Here is a 22,883-nt window from a genome sequence, read left to right as displayed (position 1 = left end):
CAAACCGGAGACGGAGCAGAAAGAAGCCAGACTGCGGGTCATGGAGGAACTTTACTGAGAGGCAGAGCAGCGTTCTTACAGAGACAGCAAACCATGACATCACAACACTCAAACATTCAGAGGTCCGGTTCTGGTCCTGTTCTGGTCCGGTTCTGGTCCGGTTCTGGTCCGGTCAGGGCTCGGCAGCAGCTCATACGGGCATCTGCAGGTGTGAGTACTCGTCCTGGCCCTCCTTCTCCTCCAGGTGGGGCTCTGCATCATCGGCGTCCAGCTGCAGAACAGAGGGCAGTGGTCAGGTGTGGTACCGGTCCATGTCGGTACCGGTTCATGTCGGTACCGACATGGACCGGTACCGGTACCGGTCCATGTCGGTACCGGTACCGGTACCAGCAGAACCAGACGCTGCAGCGCGGTCCTGTCTGCACCGGTCCATGTCGGTACCAGCAGAACCAGACGCTGCAGCGTGGTCCATGTCTGCACCGGACCATGTCGGTACCGGTACCGGCAGAACCAGGTCCTGTCTGCACCGGACCAGACCGGTACCAGCAGAACCAGACGCTGCAGCGTGGTCCATGTCTGCACCGGACCATGTCGGTACCGGTACCGGCAGAACCAGACGCTGCAGAGTCGTCCCGTCTGCACCGGACCATGTCGGTACCGGTCCATGTCGGTACCGGTACCGGCAGAACCAGACGCTGCAGCGTGGTCCATGTCGGTACCGGTACCAGCAGAACCAGACGCTGCAGAGCGGTCCCGTCTGCACCGGTCCATGTCGGTACCGGTCCATGTCGGTACCGGTACCGACATGGACTGGTACCGGTAGAACCAGACGCTGCAGCGTGGTCCTGTCTGCACCGGTCCATGTCGGTACCGGTCCATGTCGGTAACCGGTTACCCGCCAGAACCAGACGCTGCAGGCGTTGGTCCATGTCGGTACCGGACCATGTCGGTACCGGTACCAGCAGAACCAGACGCTGCAGCGTGGTCCATGTCGGTACCGGACCATGTCGGTACCGGTACCAGCAGAACCAGACGCTGCAGCGTGGTCCATGTCGGTACCGGACCATGTCGGTACCGGTCCAGCAGAACCAGACGCTGCAGCGTGGTCCATGTCGGTACCGGACCATGTCGGTACCGGTACCAGCAGAACCAGACGCTGCAGCGTGGTCCATGTCGGTACCGGACCATGTCGGTACCGGTCCATGTCGGTACCGGTACCGGCAGAACCAGACGCTGCAGCGTTGTCCTGTCTGCACCGGACCGGTACCAGCAGAACCAGACGCTGCAGCGTTGTCCTGTCTGCACCGGTCCATGTCGGTACCGGTACCGGCAGAACCAGACGCTGCAGCGTGGCCTGTGTGGGTTGTGTCCTGCATGTTGCGCCTCCGTCCTGAAGGGGGCGCCACTCACGCTGAGCAGCTCCCTGGGGCTGAAGAGGCGGGGCAGCAGCAGCATCCTCAGCGGGATGGTCAGCAGCAGCATGAAGGGGAACGCCAGCGCCGCCGCCGTCGCCATGACGACCCACAGCAGGGACAGACACGTCAGCTGGACCACCGTGAACAGGTGCATCCGCAGCGTCCTCACCTGCCAGGAGACAAACCGGGTCACCCTGATGTAGAACCGGGCCAGAACCGAGCCAGAACCGGGCGGGGGGGGGGCGGGCTCACCTTGCGGACGTAGCTGTGGTCCGGATGGTACTTTGGTGGCATCAGCAGCAGGATGAGGCGCTCCGTCAGCTGGATGCCGTTCAGCGACATCACCCCCATGTAGAGAAAGATCCCGAACAGAACCGCCAGGGGGATCTGACGCAGAACCTCTCCGATGACGATGGACAGACCTGAGAGAGCGCAGAGCCGTTGAGAACCGGCGCCGCCCCGACCCGGCCCGCCCCCGCTACCCGGAAGCTGCCTCACCCACTAGGAGCGCCACCAGGAAGCCGGTGACCCGCTGCTCCTTCACCTCCTGGATGCGGGGCTTGTCCCCCGCCTCGCCCGCTTTGCTCATGACGGTCAGCGCGTTGGTGTGGGTGACGGAGCGCACCGTGGCGGCGGACAGCCACGGCAGCCCCAGCAGGGCCGAGGCTCCGCCCACCACCACGATGATCAGCAGGTCCAGGTGGAAGCCGCTGCCCTTCACCAGCATCCTCTCCTTCTTGCTGACGATCAGCCTGCAGGCAGACGAGGAAGAGTGAGAACCCGGCCAGAACCGGGCCGGCACACCGTGGGCCAGAACCGAGGAGGCCCGGCACACCGTGGGCCAGAACCGAGGAGGCCCGGCTGAACCACCTCCTCGGTTCTGGGTCCTCTGACCCGCTGCAACTGCTCAGTGCTTCCAATAAAAGTTGTTCTTAAAGTCAGAGAACCGTGGTTCTCCTTGGTTCTCCTTGGTTCTCCTTGGTTCTCCTGCCCATAAACTCCTGAGGCTCCTAGTTGCCCACATTCAGCTAATTCAATTCAATTTTATTTATATAGCGCCAAATCATGAAACATGTCATCTAAAGGCTCTTTACAAAGTCAAGTAGCAGATGTTGCTGCGCTAAAACACGTTTATCTCCATAATTAGTGATAATTATGCGTCACATGACAGAGTCTCCACACGTTCCTTCCTTCAGGAGCTGATCCTCCAGGCCTTACCCCCCCCCCCCAGCCTTACCCCCCCCCCCCCCCCCCCCCCCAGCCTTACACCCCCCCCCAGCCTTACCCCCCCCCTCAGCCTACAGTTCTGATGTTCTCAGGTCATGCTGCAGCAGACAGATTATATGGAACACAACAAAAACTAACCAGATTGTTTACACATGCAATAATTAATGCAGGCCCAGGTCCAAGAAGTCGGTTTAAAGAAGACCCGATCAGAGAGTCAGAACCACAAAGAGGAACGTCAGAACCTGAATTTGGTCACAAGTTGCTCCTGGACTCAAACTCCAACCATGAATCTGGAGTCAGAAACCTGGTGACCCAGAACCCGTTCCAGGACCAGGACCGGTTCCAGGACCAGGATCCGTTCCAGAACCAGGACCCGTTTCAGGACCAGGACCAGTTCTAGGACCAGGACCCATTCCAGGACCAGGACCAGGACCAGGACCCGTTCCAGGACCAGGACCCGTTTCAGGACCAGGACCCGTTCCAGGACCAGGACCAGGACCCGTTTCAGGACCAGGACCAGTTCTAGGACCAGGACCCATTCCAGGACCAGGACCAGGACCAGGACCCGTTCCAGGACCAGGACCCGTTTCAGGACCAGGACCCGTTCCAGGACCAGGACCAGGACCCGTTCCAGGACCAGAACCCGTTCCAGGATCAGTTCCAGGAACCCGTTCAAGGACCAGGACCAGTTCCAGGACCAGGACCAGTTCCAGGACCAGGACCTGTTCCAGTTCCAGGACCAGGACCAGGACCAGGATCAGGACCAGTTCCAGGACCAGGACCAGGACCCGTTCCAGGACCAGAACCCGTTCCAGGATCAGTTCCAGGACCCGTTCCAGGACCAGGACCTGTTCCAGTTCCAGGACCAGGACCAGTTCCAGGATCAGTTCCAGGACCAGGACCAGGAGAAACCAGGAGTTAGACAGTTCCCTGCGCTGCCAGGTTAGAACAGCCTGGAGTTTGTTCCAGGCTGTTCTCTGGAGATCTCCAGCTGCTCTGAGGAGGACGGTTCTTTACGCTGTGATCTGGGACTCCATGAAGATGAGGATGAAGACCAGGACGGCCGGCAGGACGCTGGCCCCCATCATCCAAACGGGAAACTGGCCGTCCGACCCCAAGGGAGAAATGAGCCAGCCGCGCTTCTCTGGGCTGGACACGGACAGTCCACTGGGGACGTTGAGCTTCTGTGGACCCACAGCAGGTCAGCAGGTCAGCAGGTCAGCAGGTCAGCGCTGGGAGCACCCTCAGTGTAAGGAACACAGCTCCACCCTCACCTGAGTGTAGGTGTCCTCCACACTGTAGTCCACCAGAACCATGATGAGGATGGCAATGGGGACGCCAAAGTCTCCAATGATCCTACGAACCTGAAAGAAATCTGGTTTTAGATCAGCATGGTGCTCCTCATGTCTCCTCCAGGTGAACCGCTCCAGGTGAGACTCAGGAGGACCTCCTGCTGGACTGACTCCACATGAGGGCGTCCCTCATTCTGCTGGTGGACACACTCACCCTTCCTGGGAAGAAGGAGCTGTTCTTGAACTTCCTCAGGTAGAACGCGATGAAGAACGTTCCCGTCATGAGGACCAGCGACAGCAGCGCGGTGTTTGGTTCTCCGGCGGTTTTCCCGGGACTGCCGGCAGTCATGGAGGAGTTGCACAGAGACGTGGAGCTGTTTCCCTGGAAGCAGGTCTGCAGCGGGTGCTCCTTGAAGATCTGGGAGGGAGCAGGAGAAACGGTCTCAGCTGTCTCCTCTGACGGAGCTCTGCAGGCCTCTGAACTCACCTTGACCAGTTTGGCAAAGGTCTCGTAGATGAAGATGAGGGAGATGAGAAAGGAGAAGATCTCCTGGGTGAAGCGAGACACGAAGCGCACCAGGATGCTTCCCTCCAAGGCCACGGTGACGATGACGATCAGCACCAGCCAGAAGCCGATCCAGACCCGGCCCGTCAGGTACTCGATCTCGTTGTCCTTGCAGAACTGCAGAGAAACACGCCAGCAGCGCCTCCTGTTAGCAGGAAACGGTCGAGTTGGGAGTGAGAACCTTCTGACCAAAGCGCAGCGACCAATCAGAAAGCAGGGCGGCTCTGGTGGCGCAGCGGTTAGTGGTCCGACCCACGCATGGAGGCAGAGTCCTCCACCCACCGACCCGGGTTCTGCTCTGACCCGCGGTCCTTTGCTGCACGTTCTCCTTCCTGTCAGCCACTGCACTAAAAACGAGCCGTAAAAACCTCAACAAGAACAAAAACCTGAAACATGTTGGAGCAGCAGGAGGAGTTTCAGCTTGGAGGTAAAACGAGTTCAGATGATTTCTGTAGGAACCTCCAGGAGGAGGAGCTGGAGGACCAAAGCCTTCAGATGAAAAAGTAGATCTAGGCCGGCAGAAGTGCTGAACATTAGCAGCTTTAAAGGGGCGTTCCCTCCTGTTATCTTCCATTAAGTAATTAAATGAAGAACATAGTCTGTGTGGCTCCTTGCTCAGCAGGTCCAGGTTCTGCAGGAGGACACCAGAGTCCTCACCGTGTGCTGAACATCAGCAGCTTTAAGAACATAAAGCTGCCACACACGGCCAATAAATGAACATTATTTATTAATCCTGTTCATTATGGACACCGTGGTTCTCTTCACTCTGTCTCTGTCATTGTCTCACTGTCAGGTCTCCAGTTACTGACCTGCTGAACCAGGTGGAACCGTAGCAGATCTACAAACACCAGCCATCCCTCCCTGGCTGCTAATGCCTCGCCCGCGTACTTCCAGAGCTACACCTGAGTCTGCCTGCAGGTTTTAGGAGCAGGAAGGCTCAGGCCGACCAGCCATGGTCCATGTGACCGATGCTCAGAGGGGCGGAGCCTGTCAGCAGAGCTTACGTTGTAGAAGGCTTCCTCAAACACCAGCAGCGGTCCAGAGAAGCCGATCACCAGCAGCGGCTGGGCGCCCAGAACGCTGAAGACCACGCCCTGCACCGCCGTGGCCACGATCAGCTCCGACACGCCGATCAGGCCCTCCGTCTTCTCGCCTGCATCACAGGAAAGAGGTAAAGATCCTGCAGCCGGTTCCCTGCGCCTGAGCGGTGTGATCAGGACATTCTGATCTTCAGTGACAAGGTGTTCCTCACCCAGCAGGCCACCGAAGGTGATGGCCGGAGACAAGGCGGCGAAGTAAATGAAGATGATGGCGGCCATGCACTGAGGGTTCAGGGCGTCTTTGATGTCGCTGACGTACTGAGGGTACCGCTGCGTCACGTCTCTGATCAGACCGCCAAAGAGACGACCGGAGCGCCTCAGAGGAACCTCGCTGGCCTTACCAGGACCTCCAGGAGAGTCTGAAGGAGAACGTTCAGAGGGGACAACTGATTTTACACATTATGCTGATGATATGCTCCTTCTACAGCCGTCTAACGTTCTACTGAATGTTCTCTGCTGAATTTCTTTCATTCAGGTAGAACCTCCAGAAGGAACACCTAAAGATCTTTCTGTCTTTAAGTTGATAATAATAGCGACAGGAAGTCACCTTGTTTCTCCTGCAGCTTGCTGCTGCGCTCCGTCTCTCCACTCTGAAGCTTTTCTCTGTGGAACCGACTGACTGAGAGCAGCAGCTCTTCGCTGTTTACTTCAGACGGAGGGAGAACCACACTGCAGTCCAGGAACCGGTTGATGGCCGTCACCAGGTCCTGCTGGTTCTCCGCTTTGTGCGCTGCCTCGTGGAAGTGCTGAAAGAACACAGAACCACATACTGTGATACTGCTAGATGTTTCCAGGGACCGGGGGCTTCGTTAGAGAGCAGAACGGCACCTTGTCTGACATCAGCGTGGCGATGGAACGCCCCATCTGCTGGTAGTCCATGTTGGAAGAAGGTGGAACCAGCAGGAGGAACAAGAACCTGACCGGGATGGAAACCTCCAAAACAGAGTCCAACAGAACCGCCTCCTGCAGACGCACAAAAACCACCGAGGGCTGGTCCAGGAACCCCACGCTGCCTGCAGTCACAGCAGAGGGAAAAGGTAACGTTCTGCATGTGGAGAACCAGAGCAGGACCAACATGTTCAGACCTTAGAACAGAGTGTGACTGTCAGCAGGTCATCTGGGAACGCCATAAAAACAATCGTTTTTATGGACAGCATAAAACCTCAGCTTAGAACCTAAACCAGGAACCTCAGCTTAGAACCTCGGCCTGGAACCTAAACCTAGAACCTAAACCTGGAACCTCAGCTTAGAACCTAAACCTGGAACCTCAGCGTAGAACCTCAGCGTAGAACCTCAGCGTAGAACCTCAGCCTGGAACCTCAGCCTGGAACCTCAGCCTGGAACCTCAGCCTAGAACCTCAGCGTAGAACCTCAGCCTAGAACCCGGTTTATAAAGGGGGGGACACTTTGGATCACTGCTACACCACAGGGTCTATCACCCTTCTTTCACACCATCTGTTCTCCACACACTTTAAAAGCAGAATTTTCTATTGCTATACCCATTTTGGCTGTTAATGTGCAATAATAATAATAATGTTCTAAAACTGGTTTTGCTGTTCTTTTATAATAATCATTGAACATAATAATAATAAACGTATCTCTATAAATGTATCACAGCTGCTACGTGTCTTGGTTTTTATTCACTGTCCACCACACACTATAATGCTATAGAGTCCAAAAACAGGAAAATCATCCAAAATCTTTAACCTTTTAGATCATAAAAGGCCTGCCTCAGAGCTAACGTCACCAGGATGAAAGATTTGTGATTTTAAAAAAGGAACTACATAGTTACTTAGCTGAGTCACTGATTAAAAAAGTAACTGGTAATTATAAAACTATGTTTTATAGCCTACAGGTGACATATTCTCACATAAATTGAAGCAGCATGGAAATAATGCCTAAGGTTGCAGGACAGGTGAAGCCAGGTTCAGGTGTGTCCACAGCCCTGGTGTAACAGACACGCCCCTCCAGATATCCTTGCTGTCTTGCAGACATGTGATCTAGTTCCTACCCACAAGGATGACGGTGGCCTCAGCTCGCTCCGGGATCTTCTCCATCAGCTTCCCGTCGTGTTTTGATCTGCACCCAACGGCGTCCTGCTGGAGACACCACCCACACACCACAGCCTCGCTTTGATGATCGCTCAGAAAACAGCACCTGGCTGTGTGGCCCACAGGTGGCGCTATCGCTGACACATGACTGAGTTTACCTGGTTCTTGTTGCCTTCAGCCTCTTTGCAAAGCTCTGATTGGCCGTTGTGTCTGTCCATCAGGGAGGAAAGGTGAGCTGCAGAGATGTTCCTGCTGAAGCAGCTGTGGTCCTGCTGATCACTGGGATGACTAGGAGAGAGGAAGGGTTCAAGGATGGATGGATGATGGATGGATGGATGGATGAACAGATGGATGGATGGATGGATGGAAGGATGGATGGATGGAAGGATGGATGGATGGATGAACGGATGGATGGATGGATGGATGGATGGATGGATGGATGGATGGATGATGGATGGATGGATGAACGGATGGATGATGGATGATGGATGGATGGATGGATGGATGGATGGATGATGGATGGATGGATGGATGGATGGATGGATGATGGATGGATGAACAGGTGGACAGGTGAGCAGCCTACCTGTGTGAAGGACAGGTGAGCAGCCTACCTGTGTGAAGGCCAGGTGAGCAGCCTACCTGTGTGAAGGACAGGTGAGCAGCCTACCTGTGTGAAGGACAGGTGAGCAGCCTACCTGTGTGAAGGACAGGTGAGCAGCCTACCTGTGTGAAGGACGGGTGAGCAGCCTACCTGTGTGGAGGACAGGTGAGCAGCCTACCTGTGTGAAGGCCAGGTGAGCAGCCTACCTGTGTGGAGGACAGGTGAGCAGCCTACCTGTGTGAAGGACAGGTGAGCAGCCTACCTGTGTGAAGGACGGGTGAGCAGCCTACCTGTGTGAAGGACAGGTGAGCAGCCTACCTGTGTGGCAGCAGAAGGGTTCTCAGCGCGCTGACGCGGTCTTCAGCTCTGATCTGATCTCTGAGCACCATCTGCTCCACCATGTGCTCAGCGATGCCTGGCAGCGTCTTCTGCTGCAGGTCCAGGAGCATGGCACCTGGAAGCAGAGCCTCAGGGTTAGCACCTTCAGGACAGGTGAGGTCCTACAGGTGGATCTCAGCCCGTGGCCGTCTCAATCAGCAGAAACACCGGGCTGTCCACCGGGGGCAGCAGAGAGCTGCTCCTTACCGTGGGACAGGAAGTTCTGGAGCTCCAGCAGGGACTGGAAGGACAGCGAGGCGATGTGAGGTCTCCTCCAGCGCTCCTCCTCCACGTCCTCCTCAGACCTGATCCACCGCCCTGTCTCCCTCCACTGCAGGTCCTGGTTCCTGTCCACCACCAGCTCCTTCAGCTCCATGAACATCTGACACACACAGAAACACAAGATCTGACTGAGGTCCTGAAGACAGGGTGGAGGAAGACAGGATGGAGGGAGACAGGATGGAGGGAGACAGGATGGAGGGAGACAGGATGGAGGGAGACAGGATGGAGGAAGACAGGATGGAGGTCCTGGTTCCTGTCCACCACCAGCTCCTTCAGCTCCATGAACATCTGACACACACAGAAACACAAGATCTGACTGAGGTCCTGAAGACAGGATGGAGGGAGACAGGGTGGAGGGAGACAGGATGGAGGGAGACAGGATGGAGGAAGACAGGATGGAGGAAGACAGGATGGAGGTCCTGAAGACAGGATGGAGGAGGACAGGATGGAGGGAGACAGGATGGAGGGAGACAGGATGGAGGGAGACAGGATGGAGGGAGACAGGGTGGAGGGAGACAGGATGGAGGAAGACATGGTGGAGGGAGACAGGATGGAGGGAGACAGGATGGAGGGAGACAGGATGGAGGGAGACAGGATGGAGGTCCTGGTTCCTGTCCACCACCAGCTCCTTCAGCTCCATGAACATCTGACACACACAGAAACACAAGATCTGACTGAGGTCCTGAAGACAGGATGGAGGAAGACAGGATGGAGGGAGACAGGATGGAGGGAGACAGGATGGAGGGAGACAGGATGGAGGGAGACAGGATGGAGGTCCTGGTTCCTGTCCACCACCAGCTCCTTCAGCTCCATGAACATCTGACACACACAGAAACACAAGATCTGACTGGAGGTCCTGAAGACAGGATGGAGGTCCTGAGGACAGGATGGAGGGAGACAGGATGGAGGGAGACAGGATGGAGGTCCTGAAGACAGGGTGGAGGAAGACAGGATGGAGGAGGACAGGATGGAGGTCCTGAAGACAGGATGGAGGAAGACAGGATGGAGGGAGACAGGATGGAGGTCCTGAAGACAGGGTGGAGGGAGACAGGATGGAGGAAGACAGGATGGAGGGAGACAGGATGGAGGTCCTGGTTCCTGTCCACCACCAGCTCCTTCAGCTCCATGAACATCTGACACACACAGAAACACAAGATCTGACTGAGGTCCTGAAGACAGGATGGAGGAAGACAGGATGGAGGGAGACAGGATGGAGGGAGACAGGATGGAGGGAGACAGGATGGAGGGAGACAGGATGGAGGTCCTGGTTCCTGTCCACCACCAGCTCCTTCAGCTCCATGAACATCTGACACACACAGAAACACAAGATCTGACTGGAGGTCCTGAAGACAGGATGGAGGTCCTGAGGACAGGATGGAGGGAGACAGGATGGAGGGAGACAGGATGGAGGTCCTGAAGACAGGGTGGAGGAAGACAGGATGGAGGAGGACAGGATGGAGGTCCTGAAGACAGGATGGAGGAAGACAGGATGGAGGGAGACAGGATGGAGGGAGACAGGATGGAGGTCCTGAAGACAGGATGGAGGGAGACAGGATGGAGGGAGACAGGATGGAGGGAGACAGGATGGAGGTCCTGGTTCCTGTCCACCACCAGCTCCTTCAGCTCCATGAACATCTGACACACACAGAAACACAAGATCTGACTGGAGGTCCTGAGGACAGGATGGAGGTCCTGAGGACAGGATGGAGGGAGACAGGATGGAGGAAGACAGGATGGAGGGAGACAGGATGGAGGGAGACAGGATGGAGGTCCTGAAGACAGGATGGAGGAAGACAGGATGGAGGGAGACAGGATGGAGGTCCTGAAGACAGGATGGAGGGAGACAGGATGGAGGTCCTGAAGACAGGATGGAGGGAGACAGGATGGAGGTCCTGAAGACAGGATGGAGGAAGACAGGATGGAGGGAGACAGGATGGAGGTCCTGAAGACAGGATGGAGGGAGACAGGATGGAGGAGGACAGGATGGAGGTCCTGAAGACAGGATGGAGGGAGACAGGATGGAGGAGGACAGGATGGAGGTCCTGGTTCCTGTCCACCACCAGCTCCTTCAGCTCCATGAACATCTGACACACACAGAAACACAAGATCTGACTGAGGTCCTGAGGACAGGATGGAGGAAGACAGGATGGAGGAAGACAGGATGGAGGGAGACAGGATGGAGGGAGACAGGATGGAGGAGGACAGGATGGAGGTCCTGGTTCCTGTCCACCACTAGCTCCTTCAGCTCCATGAACATCTGACACACACAGAAACACAAGATCTGACTGAGGTCCTGAGGACAGGATGGAGGAAGACAGGATGGAGGAAGACAGGATGGAGGGAGACAGGATGGAGGAATACAGGATGGAGGGAGACAGGATGGAGGGAGACAGGATGGAGGAAGACAGGGTGGAAGTCCTGAAGACAGGATGGTGGAAGACAGGATGGAGGGAGACAGGATGGAGGTCCTGAAGACAGGATGGAGGGAGACAGGATGGAGGAGGACAGGATGGAGGTCCTGGTTCCTGTCCACCACCAGCTCCTTCAGCTCCATGAACATCTGACACACACAGAAACACAAGATCTGACTGGAGGTCCTGAAGACAGGATGGAGGGAGACAGGATGGAGGTCCTGAAGACAGGATGGAGGAAGACAGGATGGAGGAAGACAGGATGGAGGGAGACAGGATGGAGGAATACAGGATGGAGGGAGACAGGATGGAGGGAGACAGGATGGAGGGAGACAGGATGGAGGTCCTGAGGACAGGATGGAGGGAGACAGGATGGAGGAGGACAGGATGGAGGTCCTGGTTCCTGTCCACCACCAGCTCCTTCAGCTCCATGAACATCTGACACACACAGAAACACAAGATCTGACTGAGGTCCTGAAGACAGGATGGAGGAAGACAGGATGGAGGGAGACAGGATGGAGGGAGACAGGATGGAGGGAGACAGGATGGAGGTCCTGAAGACAGGATGGAGGAAGACAGGATGGAGGGAGACAGGATGGAGGTCCTGAAGACAGGATGGAGGGAGACAGGATGGAGGAGGACAGGATGGAGGTCCTGGTTCCTGTCCACCACTAGCTCCTTCAGCTCCATGAACATCTGACACACACAGAAACACAAGATCTGACTGAGGTCCTGAAGACAGGATGGAGGGAGACAGGATGGAGGAAGACAGGATGGAGGAAGACAGGATGGAGGGAGACAGGATGGAGGAGGACAGGATGGAGGTCCTGGTTCCTGTCCACCACTAGCTCCTTCAGCTCCATGAACATCTGACACACACAGAAACACAAGATCTGACTGAGGTCCTGAAGACAGGATGGAGGGAGACAGGATGGAGGGAGACAGGATGGAGGGAGACAGGATGGAGGGAGACATGATGGAGGTCCTGAAGACAGGATGGAGGGAGACAGGATGGAGGAAGACAGGATGGAAGAAGACAGGATGGAGGGAGACAGGGTGGAGGAAGACAGGATGAAGAAGACAGGATGGAGGGAGACAGGGTGGAGGAAGACAGGATGGAAGAAGACAGGATGGAGGGAGACAGGGTGGAGGTCCTGAAGACAGGGTGGAGGGAGACAGGATGGAGGGAGACAGGATGGAGGGAGACAGGATGGACGGAGACAGGATGGAGGGAGACAGGATGGAGGGAGACAGGATGGAGGGAGACAGGATGGAGGTCCTGGTTCCTGTCCACCACCAGCTCCTTCAGCTCCATGAACATCTGACACACACAGAAACACAAGATCTGACTGAGGTCCTGAAGACAGGATGGAGGGAGACAGGATGGAGGGAGACAGGATGGAGGGAGACAGGATGGAGGGAGACAGGGTGGAGGGAGACAGGATGGAGGAAGACATGGTGGAGGGAGACAGGATGGAGGAAGACAGGATGGAAGAAGACAGGATGGAGGGAGACAGGGTGGAGGAAGACAGGATGGAAGAAGACAGGATGGAGGGAGACAGGGTGGAGGTCCTGAAGACAGGGTGGAGGGAGACAGGATGGAGGGAGACAGTATGGAGGGAGACAGGATGAAGGGAGACAGGATGGAGGGAGATAGGGTGGAGGTCCTGAAGACAGGATGGAGGGAGACAGGATGGAGGAAGACAGGATGGAGGGAGACAGGATGGAGGGAGACAGGATGGAGGGAGACAGGATGGAAGAAGACAGGATGGAGGGAGACAGGGTGGAGGTCCTGAAGACAGGGTGGAGGGAGACAGGATGGAGGGAGACAGGATGGAGGGAGACAGGATGAAGGGAGACAGGATGGAGGGAGACAGGATGAAGGGAGACAGGATGGAGGGAGACAGGATGGAGGGAGACAGGATGAAGGGAGACAGGATGGAGGGAGACAGGGTGGAGGTCCTGAAGACAGGATGGAGGGAGACAGGATGGAGGAAGACAGGATGGAGGGAGACAGGATGGAGGGAGACAGAGTGGAGGTCCTGAAGACAGGATGGAGGGAGACAGGATGGAGGAAGACAGGATGGAGGGAGACAGGATGGAGGGAGACAGGGTGGAGGTCCTGAAGACAGGATGGAGGGAGACAGGATGGAGGAAGACAGGATGAAGGGAGACAGGATGGAGGGAGACAGGGTGGAGGGAGACAGGATGGAGGGAGACAGGGTGGAGGGAGACAGGATGGAGGGAGACAGGGTGGAGGTCCTGAAGACAGGATGGAGGGAGACAGGATGGAGGAAGACAGGATGGAGGGAGACAGGATGGAGGTCCTGAAGACAGGATGGAGGGAGACAGGATGGAGGGAGACAGGGTGGAGGTCCTGAAGACAGGATGGAGGGAGACAGGATGGAGGAAGACAGGATGGAGGGAGACAGGATGGAGGTCCTAGTGAGACTCATCTCTACACCTCCAGCCTCCAACGTCTCATTCTGATCCAGAAGACGTTCAGCCTGAAGGTTCAAATGAAGAAACTCATCCAGCCCCTCATCAGACCTGTTTCAGTTTAACCCGGACCACGGACCGGACCACGGACCGGGTCATGGACCGGACCACGGACCGGGTCATGGACCAGGTCATGGACCACGGACCGGACCACGGACCGGACCACGGACCGGGTCGTGGACCACGGACCGGGTCAAAACCCGTTAATCCGGGACAATCAAAACCAGTTTGTACCAAATCAGGACTGAGAATGGTGGACCTGAAGGAGCTTTCCTGAGGTGGAATGTTCTCAAGGAACCAGAGAAGTCCAGCAGCCTTGGTCGCTCAGGGAACTCTGGAAGAACGAGTCCAATCCAAAGGAACGTTGGTTCCAGGCTGAATGGCGTCAGCAATCAGGATGAGACCAGAACCTGAACCAGCAGCTGTACCTGGTTCTGCCCGCTCCTCGGGTCCAAAGCCAGCATCCTCAGGACAAGTGAGCGCATGTGAGGACTGAGGCAGGACTTTAGCTGCTGCAGATGTCCGTCCCCCTGACTCCCCCCACCATTGTCTCCTGCTAACGGGATCCAGGCTGTCACCTCTTCACAATCCCACCGGGATTATGCGGCTCACGCTCTCTTCCTCCTTCATTCCTGCTGTTTTGTCCTGACCTGCCTCTGGTTCTGTTCCCACCGGACCACCGGGGCTCTGATTTAAACGAGGTCAACTCAGAGTTCAGGTGTCTGAGAACACCTGCAGACAACAACTAGAACCTGAACTTTGAGCCTAGTTCACCTTCATTTCTACACGTGTATCTGATGGGGACACGAGGTGGACCTGTTCTACAGAGAAAACAGAACCATGCAGTCAAAAAGAACGTGTTCACCACTGAACTCATGGACTGAGACCCACAGTACCAGAACCAGGAATGTTACGATGAGGAAGAACTTTGTTTGGGACGTGTGTGACCGTGAAAACGTGAAGACATGAAGACGTGAAGACGTGAAGACATGAAGACGTGAAGACGTGAAGACATGAAGACATGCAGACATGAAGACGTGAAGACGTGAAGACATGAAGACATGACGACGTGAAGACATGAAGACGTGAAGACATGAAGACGTGAAGACGTGAAGACATGAAGACATGCAGACATGAAGACGTGAAGACGTGAAGACATGAAGACATGAAGACATGAAGACGTGAAGACATGAAGACGTGAAGACGTGAAGACATGAAGACATGCAGACATGAAGACGTGAAGACGTGAAGACATGAAGACATGAAGACGTGAAGACGTGAAGACGTGAAGACGTGAAGACATGAAGACATGCAGACGTGAAGACGTGAAGACGTGAAGACGTGAAGACATGAAGACGTGAATACGTGAAGACATGAAGACATGCAGACGTGAAGACGTGAAGACATGAAGACGTGAAGACGTGAAGACGTGAAGACATGAAGACATGCAGACATGAAGACGTGAAGACGTGAAGACATGAAGACATGAAGACGTGAAGACATGAAGACGTGAAGACATGAAGACGTGAAGACGTGAAGACGTGAAGACATGCAGACATGAAGACGTGAAGACGTGAAGACATGAAGACATGCAGACATGAAGACGTGAAGACGTGAAGACATGAAGACATGAAGACGTGAAGACATGAAGATGTGAAGACATGAAGACGTGAAGACGTGAAGACGTGAAGACATGAAGACGTGAAGACGTGAAGACATGAAGACGTGAAGACATGCAGACATGAAGACATGAAGACGTGAAGACGTGAAGACGTGAAGACATGCAGACATGAAGACGTGAAGACGTGAAGACATGAAGACGTGAAGACATGAAGACATGAAGATGTGAAGACATGCAGACATGAAGACGTGAAGACATGAAGACGTGAAGACGTGAAGACATGAAGATGTGAAGACATGAAGACGTGAAGACATGAAGATGTGAAGACATGAAGACGTGAAGACGTGAAGACGTGAAGACATGCAGACATGAAGACGTGAAGACGTGAAGACATGAAGACGTGAAGACATGAAGACATGAAGATGTGAAGACATGCAGACATGAAGACGTGAAGACATGAAGACGTGAGAACGTGAAGACATGAAGATGTGAAGACATGAAGACGTGAAGACGTGACAGTCGGCTGAAGACTTAAATGAACTCCAGCGTGTCAGCAGGTGTGTCAGCAGGTGTGTTAACAGGTAACAGGCTCCTCCCCCTGACCTCACAGGACGGCGGCCCACCTGAAGGTTGCTGAGCTGATCCTTGGCCGGGAGGACGATTGACCCTCGGGAGCTCCGCCTCCCCAGGTGACGCTGCTCAGGTGAAACGTCATCTGACCTATGACCTGAGGGGCGGAGTCAGAGAAGGAGAAAAATGTCACTGGGTTGAGTTTGTGAGCTTAACCTGCCGTCTGTGTCATTTTCTCAATAAAGCTGCAGTAATGACTTATCTGAGGAGCTTCAGTCAGGCTCATCATAGCACAGAATGGTGAGCTCTGATGAGTTATGTTCCTAACAGAGCTCTGATTACCCCGTATGTTCCTAACAGAGCTCTGATTACCCCGTATGTTCCTAACAGAGCACTTCGCTCTCAGACCGCAGGTCTGCTGGTGGTTCCTAGAGTCTCTAAAAGTAGAATGGGAGGCAGATCCTTTAGCTATCAGGCTCCTCTCCTGTGGAACCAACTCCCAGTTTTGGTCCGTGAGGCAGACACCCCGTCTACTTTTAAGACTAATCTTAAAACTTTCCTTTGTGACAAAGCTTCTAGTCAGAGTGGCTCATGTTACCCTGAGCTACCTCTATAGTTATGCTGCTATAGGCTTAGGCTGCTGGAGGACATCAGGGTCTATTTCTCTCTCTCTGCTGAGTTCTCCTACTGCTCTCCAATCTGCATTGTTTGTTGTTATTTCAGCTTTTAACTTTTTGTTCTCTCTTTTTTTTCTTCATAGTAGGTACACCTGGTCTGGTGTTCTGTTAGCTGTGACATCATCCAGAGAAGACGGCTCACCCGCTACTACCATCTAATGTAGAACAGATTACTAGATCAATGTGTGCTTCTGTGCTTTTTTGTTTCTGCTCTGTCTTCTCTACCATAGAAAGTACTCCTGGGTCAATGTGAGCTTCTGTGCTTTCTGTGTCTCTGCTCTGTCTTCTCTAACATAGAAAGTACTCCTGGGTCAATGTGAGCTTCTGTGCTTTCTGTGTCTCTGCTCTGTCTTCTCTACCATAGAAAGTACTCCTGGGTCAATGTGAGCTTCTGTGCTTTCTGTGTCTCTGCTCTGTCTTCTCTAACATAGAAAGTACTCCTGGGTCAATGTGAGCTACTGAGCTTTCTGTGTCTCTGCTCTGTCTTCTCTAACATAGAAAGTACTCCTGGGTCAATGTGAGCTTCTGTGCTTTCTGTGTCTCTGCTCTGTCTTCTCTAACATAGAAAGTACTCCTGGGTCAATGTGAGCTTCTGAGCTTTCTGTGTCTCTGATCTGTCTTCTCTAACATAGAAAGTACTCCTGGGTCAATGTGAGCTTCTGTGCTTTCTGTGTCTCTGCTCTGTCTTCTCTAAGCCCCAGTGGGTGGAGGCAGATGAGCGTTCACACTGAGCCTGGTTCTGGTTCTGCTGGAGGTTCTCCTCCCTGTTAAAGGAGAGTTTTCCTCTCCACTGTCGCTTCATGCATGCTCAGTATGAGGGATTGCTGCAAAGCCATCAACAATGCAGACGACTGTCCACTGTAGCTCTACGCTCTTTCAGGAGGAGTGAATGCTGCTTGTCGGGACTTTGATGCAATCAACTGGTTTCCTTATATAGGACATTTTTGACCAATCTGTATAATATGATTGATTTTGACTTTGTAAAGAGCCTCAAGGTGACATGTTTCATGAATTGGCGCTATATAAATAAAATTGAATTGAATTGAAACAGCTCTGGTGAAGGTCACTAATGATATTCTCATGGCCTCAGATAATGGACTTGTGTCTGTACTTGTCCTGTTAGATCTCAGTGCTGCATTTGATACAGTTGATCACAATATTCTCCTACAAAGACTTGAGCATACTGTAGGGATTAAGGGGAAAGCATTAGGCTGGTTTAAATCTTATCTGTCGGACAGATTCCAGTTTGTTCATGTTAATAATAAATCTTCCTCAAACTCTAGGGTCACCTGTGGAGTATCACAGGGTTCAGTCCTTGGACCAATTCTCTTTACTATATATATGCTTCCCATTGGCAAAATTATCAGACAGCATGGGATTAATTTCCACTGTTATGCTGATGATACTCAGCTATATTTATCCATAAATCCTGATGAATCCAATCAGTTACTTCGACTGCAGTCATGTCTTGATGACATCAAAAGCTGGATGACTTTAAATTTCCTGCATCTAAATTCTGACAAGACCGAAGTTTTAATCTTTGGGCCAGAGTCCTCAAAAAATAAACTTAATCATTTAATCCGGACGGCGGTGCTCTATGAATACACCGAAGGTAGTTTTGCCCTCCACAAACACCATGGAAGGGATTTCACTCCTTTGGTCTTGTTCTTATCAGAGCCCTTAAATCTTCATTTAATGGTTTTAACCTCTGCAGGTGAGAAATCTGAGCTCAGGTAAACTGAGAAACAAGGTGACTCGGTGATGTTAGAGTGACTGGAGCTCTCATGGGAACCACCTAACAGCATCTCAAGCTCTGCTGATCATCTTTAGGAGTCCGACTGATCCGCCCAATCAGCTGAAACCTCCTCACACAGGTGAGCTCTACACGCCTGTACACTCTCAGGTTTCAGGAACAATTAGATTAGCTCATAATTAGGAGCTTTTCGCTTCACCTGAGCTCCGGGAACACATTAGGCAAAGCGGCCAATCACTGTCCAGCAGGGAGTCAGCTGACTGACCTGAAGCTGGGAAGGAGAGGTGAAGGAGGATGCGGTCTAAATGATTTCAATTCTTTATTACAAATCCTTCACATGCATTTGATGAAAAAATAGGAAGGTTCTGTAAACAAGACTCAACCGGAACACCAAAGATGTTTCTGTGAGGAGAACCCTTGAACTTTCAGGAGAACGGTTCTTCAGGCAGAGCGGGTTGGATTAAATCCCTGCAATAAACCTGCAGCTGTTCTCACGAAGCCTTACAGACGAAACTCAGGGCAGAAAAGCCGACAGAGTCTTAGATCCAGACCCAGATTAGAGGCACCGACGGTTCTATAGACGTACAGAGGTCCACGGGCCCGGGTTCCGGTCCGGCCGGTACCCGGGCCCGTGGACCTCTGCCCCGTTAAGGCCTGAGAGGAGAGGTCGGCGTGGAACGTTCCTCGTGTTCCATCTGCAGCCCATAAAGCCCGGTTCTGTTCGGTCAGAAAGGTGAACCCCAGAACCTCCAGGTGAGCTCCTGCAGCATACTCACTGAGATCCGCCTTCAGCCCGGCCCAACAGAACCAGAACCCTCAGAGCAACAATGCACCGAGGCTGTAGGTGGGCAGCGGGTCACGTGACCAACATCAGCCAGCAGGCCCGGTTCTGCTGAGTCTCACGGTTCTGTTAAGAATAACATGAGGTTCAGGAGGAACGCAGCAATTCAGCCTCAGACCTCCAGAACCACAGCAGAACCACAGCAGAACCACAGCAGAAACACCTCGGACCTCCAGAACCACAGCAGAACCACAGCAGAAACACCTCAGACCTCCAGAACCACAGCAGAACCACAGCAGAAACACCACTAGGGTTTTGTGGCAACATGTTTCTTCTCCAGAACCTTCCAAGACAACATCCAGAACCAGAACCCAGTGGGCCTAAAGACATTGGAAGAATAGAAAGGAACCTCTAGAACATTGTCAAATTCTCAAAACTTGACCCTTGCAAAGGAACCCTGAACCCACTAGAACCTTTTCAAGGACCTCTTTATTGTGGGATCATTAGCAGAAACACGTCCAGAACCCTCTGAGGACTGATGCTCAGACCCCGGAGAACCGTCTCAGAACCTCCAGAACCCTCTGAGGACTGATGCTCAGACCACGGAGAACCGTCTCAGAACCTTAAGAACCCTCTGAGGACTGATGCTCAGACCCCGGAGAACCGTCTCAGAACCTTTAGAACCCTCATGAGGACTGATGCTCAGACCACGGAGAACCGTTTCAGAACCTCCAGAACCCTCTGAGGACTGATGCTCAGACCACGGAGAACCGTTTCAGAACCTTCAGAACCCTCTGAGGACTGATGCTCAGACCCCGGAGAACCGTCTCAGAACCTTTAGAACCCTCATGAGGACTGATGCTCAGACCATGGAGAACCGTCTCAGAACCCTCTGAATGGGAGGAAGTTCCTAACGAAATGGAACCTTCCTTAAAAGATAAATGCAGGGCTTTAGGAACCTGCTCTCAGGAACCTGACCCGTTTTTGGTATCTGACCTTTGGTGTTCTGCTCCTTCTGGCCCGAGCGGTTCTCCTGGTTCAGAGCCTCCTCTTCATCGTCAGCGTGGCAGCGTGGAGGAGGAGGAGGAGGCGGCTGCAGAACAGGAAGGAAACCTGATGTTAGAACAGAAGGAATCTCAGAGACTTCAGCTTCTTGGAGTTGTTCCTGGAGAACCAGAGAACTTCATCTGTTCCTCAGGTGACTGAGTGACTTCCTGCGGCGCAGAAAGAAGACACGTCTTCATCACCTGGAGCTCCAGAAGGACCTCCACAGCTGGATCCAGAACATCTTTCCTTTTTGAATGCTGCAGGAGGAGATCAGCATCTATTGCTGGGTTCTCCTACTGTTCTCCAGCTGTGCATCCCCAGCAACGTTCTCTCAGAGGATGACCTAAAGAACCAGCAGCTCCTGTAGCTCTCACACAAACACATTCAGGACCTCACCGCAGTCTGATGGAGAACTTCGACAGGAACACCCGAGTTCTGGTCCAGGTCCATAGCTGCTGGCTTCCTGAGGAGAAGAAGCCACAAAGATCACAGCTGCTCTGAATCTGTGGAGAAAACTCTGGTCCAAACTCCTCCTTCCCAGGTTCTCTGTCCTCCTGCCCAGGAACCAGAACTTCTACACTGACTCCTCACCGAGGAGAAAGGAGGCTGCAGGAGACGTTATGAGAAGGTTCCTCCTAACTGAGGTCAGAACAGAGAGAGGAACCTAATAACTAATAACTGAACATCATTGATCTCACAATGGAGAAATTCACTCCTGCATCTTAACCCGTCTCCTGGGGGGGCAGTGGAGGAGCAGTGGAGGAGCAGTGGAAGAGCAGTGGGGGGGCAGTGGGGGGGCAGTGGGCTGCCATGTGCCGCGCCCAGGGAGCGGTTAAGGGTCTTGCTCAGGGACCCAGAGTCTGTGGGAGTTGAACCCAGAACCTCCAGGATGAAGGCCAGGATGAAGGCCAGGCGGGGACCTTCTCTGACCTTCATGGTGATCTCCAGCTCCTCATCCATCTACAGAGCTGCTCACTTCACCAGAACCACCACTAGAAACCTGAGGTTCTGTTTTCTGCGATCCCAACAGGAGTCAGAACCAATCATACGGTCTAAGACCCAACAGGTGAGGTGCTCAGGCCCGCCTCCACACGCTCACCTGTCCTGGTTTGAGGTGCCAGGTGAGGACCCAAACCCGGTCCTGGCTGGGCTGCAGGTGTTTCTGGGCGTAAAGCAGGCGGCGCCCTGAGGCCCGGCAGGACCAGAAACAGAACCGGGCGGAACTCAGTCGGGTTCTGTGGTGGAGCCGGCAGCTGTGGACCCAACAGGACCGCAGCTTTCTGGTCCTGACACCAGAACTTCTGGAGCGGTCCAGCAGCAGCTCTGTGCTCAGAACGCCGATCAGAGCCCAACCCGTTTACTCACCTGTGTGCAGGTGTGCTCATACCTGCTCAGTGTGCGGCCCGTTGTCGTCCTGCCGGATCAGAACCAAACGGTGTGCAGCAGCTTTTATTGCAGCTCGTCTGTGTGGGTTTCACCAGGACAACAGTAATTATCTCCTTTCCCACCGCCGAACCCAAACACACCTGTGATGTTTACCTGGATCACCTGAGAGCCTCCTAAGCTCCTGTTGATGTCCATGGATCAGCTGGTTCTCATGGTCGGGAACCCACAGAACCCGTCTGTGCCTCAGTGTTCCCACTGTGGAAACAGGGTGAGGGAAACACTGAAGAACGTGCTGTGTTGTTTTTCCCTGGATTTAATTAACGGAGACGCATAAACGAGAAGAAGCAGAGACAGGAGGCCCGGCTGGTCCCAGTCAGGAACCGGGCTCATTGTTCTGGTACCAGCAGAGAGAACCGGTCCAGCTTTGTCCTACGGTCCCTGCTGCGCCTCCAGTTGAACCAGAACCTGGAGGAAATGGGTCCAGTGTGAAGCCAAGGAACCAGGAACAGGTCCAAAGTGATAAATGTTGGACCGGTTCTACTCGCTCATGTTCTGCTGCATCAGCAGAGGTTCTGAGAACCGCTCCTCATCGGTGCCGCTGGGAGTCGACCCGCTTCTGACGCCTGTCATCAGCTGATCCAGCCCAGGATCATTGGTTCCTCTGCGGTTCTGGGATTTTCTGAAGGTCCGGGGATTGGGTTGGCCACTTCAGAACGTTGGTAGAACCAAGAGGCTGCTTCGTACTGGAGCATTGGACTTATGGTCTTCAAAGGTTCTGAAGGATTCTAGCAGATCCATCATCCTTGGTCTATGAGAGAAGCTGCGATCCATTTGCCTCAGAACCGGTCCGTCTCACATTCCGTCATCTCGGCCTTTTGACTCCAGGAGGTCCAGGAGAACTGAACACCTCCTCTCTACATACAGGGGGAGGTGGTGGAGGTGTGGACAGCATCAGGTTCCTGGACATTCACATCTCCTCTGACCTCCTGGACTGAGAACACCTCCCACCTGGTGAAGAAGACCCAACAACAGCTCTTCTTCCTCAGGAACCTGAGAAGGTCTGGACTTCCACTAAGCTGCTAAAGACCTTCTACAGAGCTACAATAGAGAGCGTTTATGTCTCAGCATCACTGTGTGGTGTGGGAGCTGCACAGTCCAGGAGAGGAAGGACCATGCACAGAGGACAGAGCAGGGGATTGTGGGATGCCTTCTGCAGGATCTAGACTT

At 53.7% G+C, this 22,883-nt stretch overlaps 1 protein-coding gene across 6 annotated transcripts; it reads right to left on the bottom strand.

The window, feature by feature from the left end:
• Window positions 1-32: 32 nt before the first annotated feature.
• Window positions 33-22,583, bottom strand: slc4a2a (solute carrier family 4 member 2a). 6 transcript variants are annotated; one of them, XM_036132921.1, is made up of 21 exons: window positions 21,810-22,581; window positions 21,658-21,733; window positions 20,667-20,733; window positions 20,220-20,316; window positions 16,066-16,169; window positions 8,837-9,011; window positions 8,570-8,705; window positions 7,809-7,938; window positions 7,611-7,698; window positions 6,428-6,612; window positions 6,147-6,345; window positions 5,752-5,958; window positions 5,504-5,652; window positions 4,422-4,616; window positions 4,149-4,352; window positions 3,917-4,006; window positions 3,660-3,826; window positions 1,914-2,167; window positions 1,668-1,837; window positions 1,411-1,584; window positions 191-271 (listed from the first exon to the last, which is right to left on the bottom strand). In XM_036132921.1, the coding sequence occupies exons 3-21, from the start codon at window positions 20,718-20,720 to the stop codon at window positions 191-193; spliced, it is 2,859 nt and encodes a 952-aa protein (XP_035988814.1). In that variant the 5' UTR covers window positions 20,721-20,733; window positions 21,658-21,733; window positions 21,810-22,581. The 6 variants fall into 6 exon arrangements, 5 of the variants coding, with proteins under 5 accessions (XP_035988816.1, XP_035988814.1, XP_035988815.1 ...); XM_036132923.1 differs by having other exon boundaries at window positions 33-271; window positions 21,658-22,580; XM_036132922.1 differs by having other exon boundaries at window positions 21,370-22,581.
• Between the last annotated feature and the right edge of the window lie 300 nt (window positions 22,584-22,883).

Source organism: Fundulus heteroclitus, unplaced genomic scaffold (assembly GCF_011125445.2).
Source record: "Fundulus heteroclitus isolate FHET01 unplaced genomic scaffold, MU-UCD_Fhet_4.1 scaffold_56, whole genome shotgun sequence".
NCBI lineage: Eukaryota > Metazoa > Chordata > Actinopteri > Cyprinodontiformes > Fundulidae > Fundulus > Fundulus heteroclitus.
This window is presented reverse-complemented; position numbering and strand designations above follow the sequence as displayed.

Coding starts and splice junctions, on each gene's coding strand:
- slc4a2a (XM_036132922.1), bottom strand. CDS start 20,720: ATGGACCTGGACCAGAACTCGGGTGTTCCTGTCGAAGTTCTCCATCAG. Junction 4,617..5,503: donor TTGAGGAAGCCTTCTACAAC/GTAAGCTCTGCT, acceptor GTTTCTCTGCAG/TTCTGCAAGGACAACGAGAT. Junction 4,007..4,148: donor GCTCCTTCTTCCCAGGAAGG/GTGAGTGTGTCC, acceptor GATTTCTTTCAG/GTTCGTAGGATCATTGGAGA.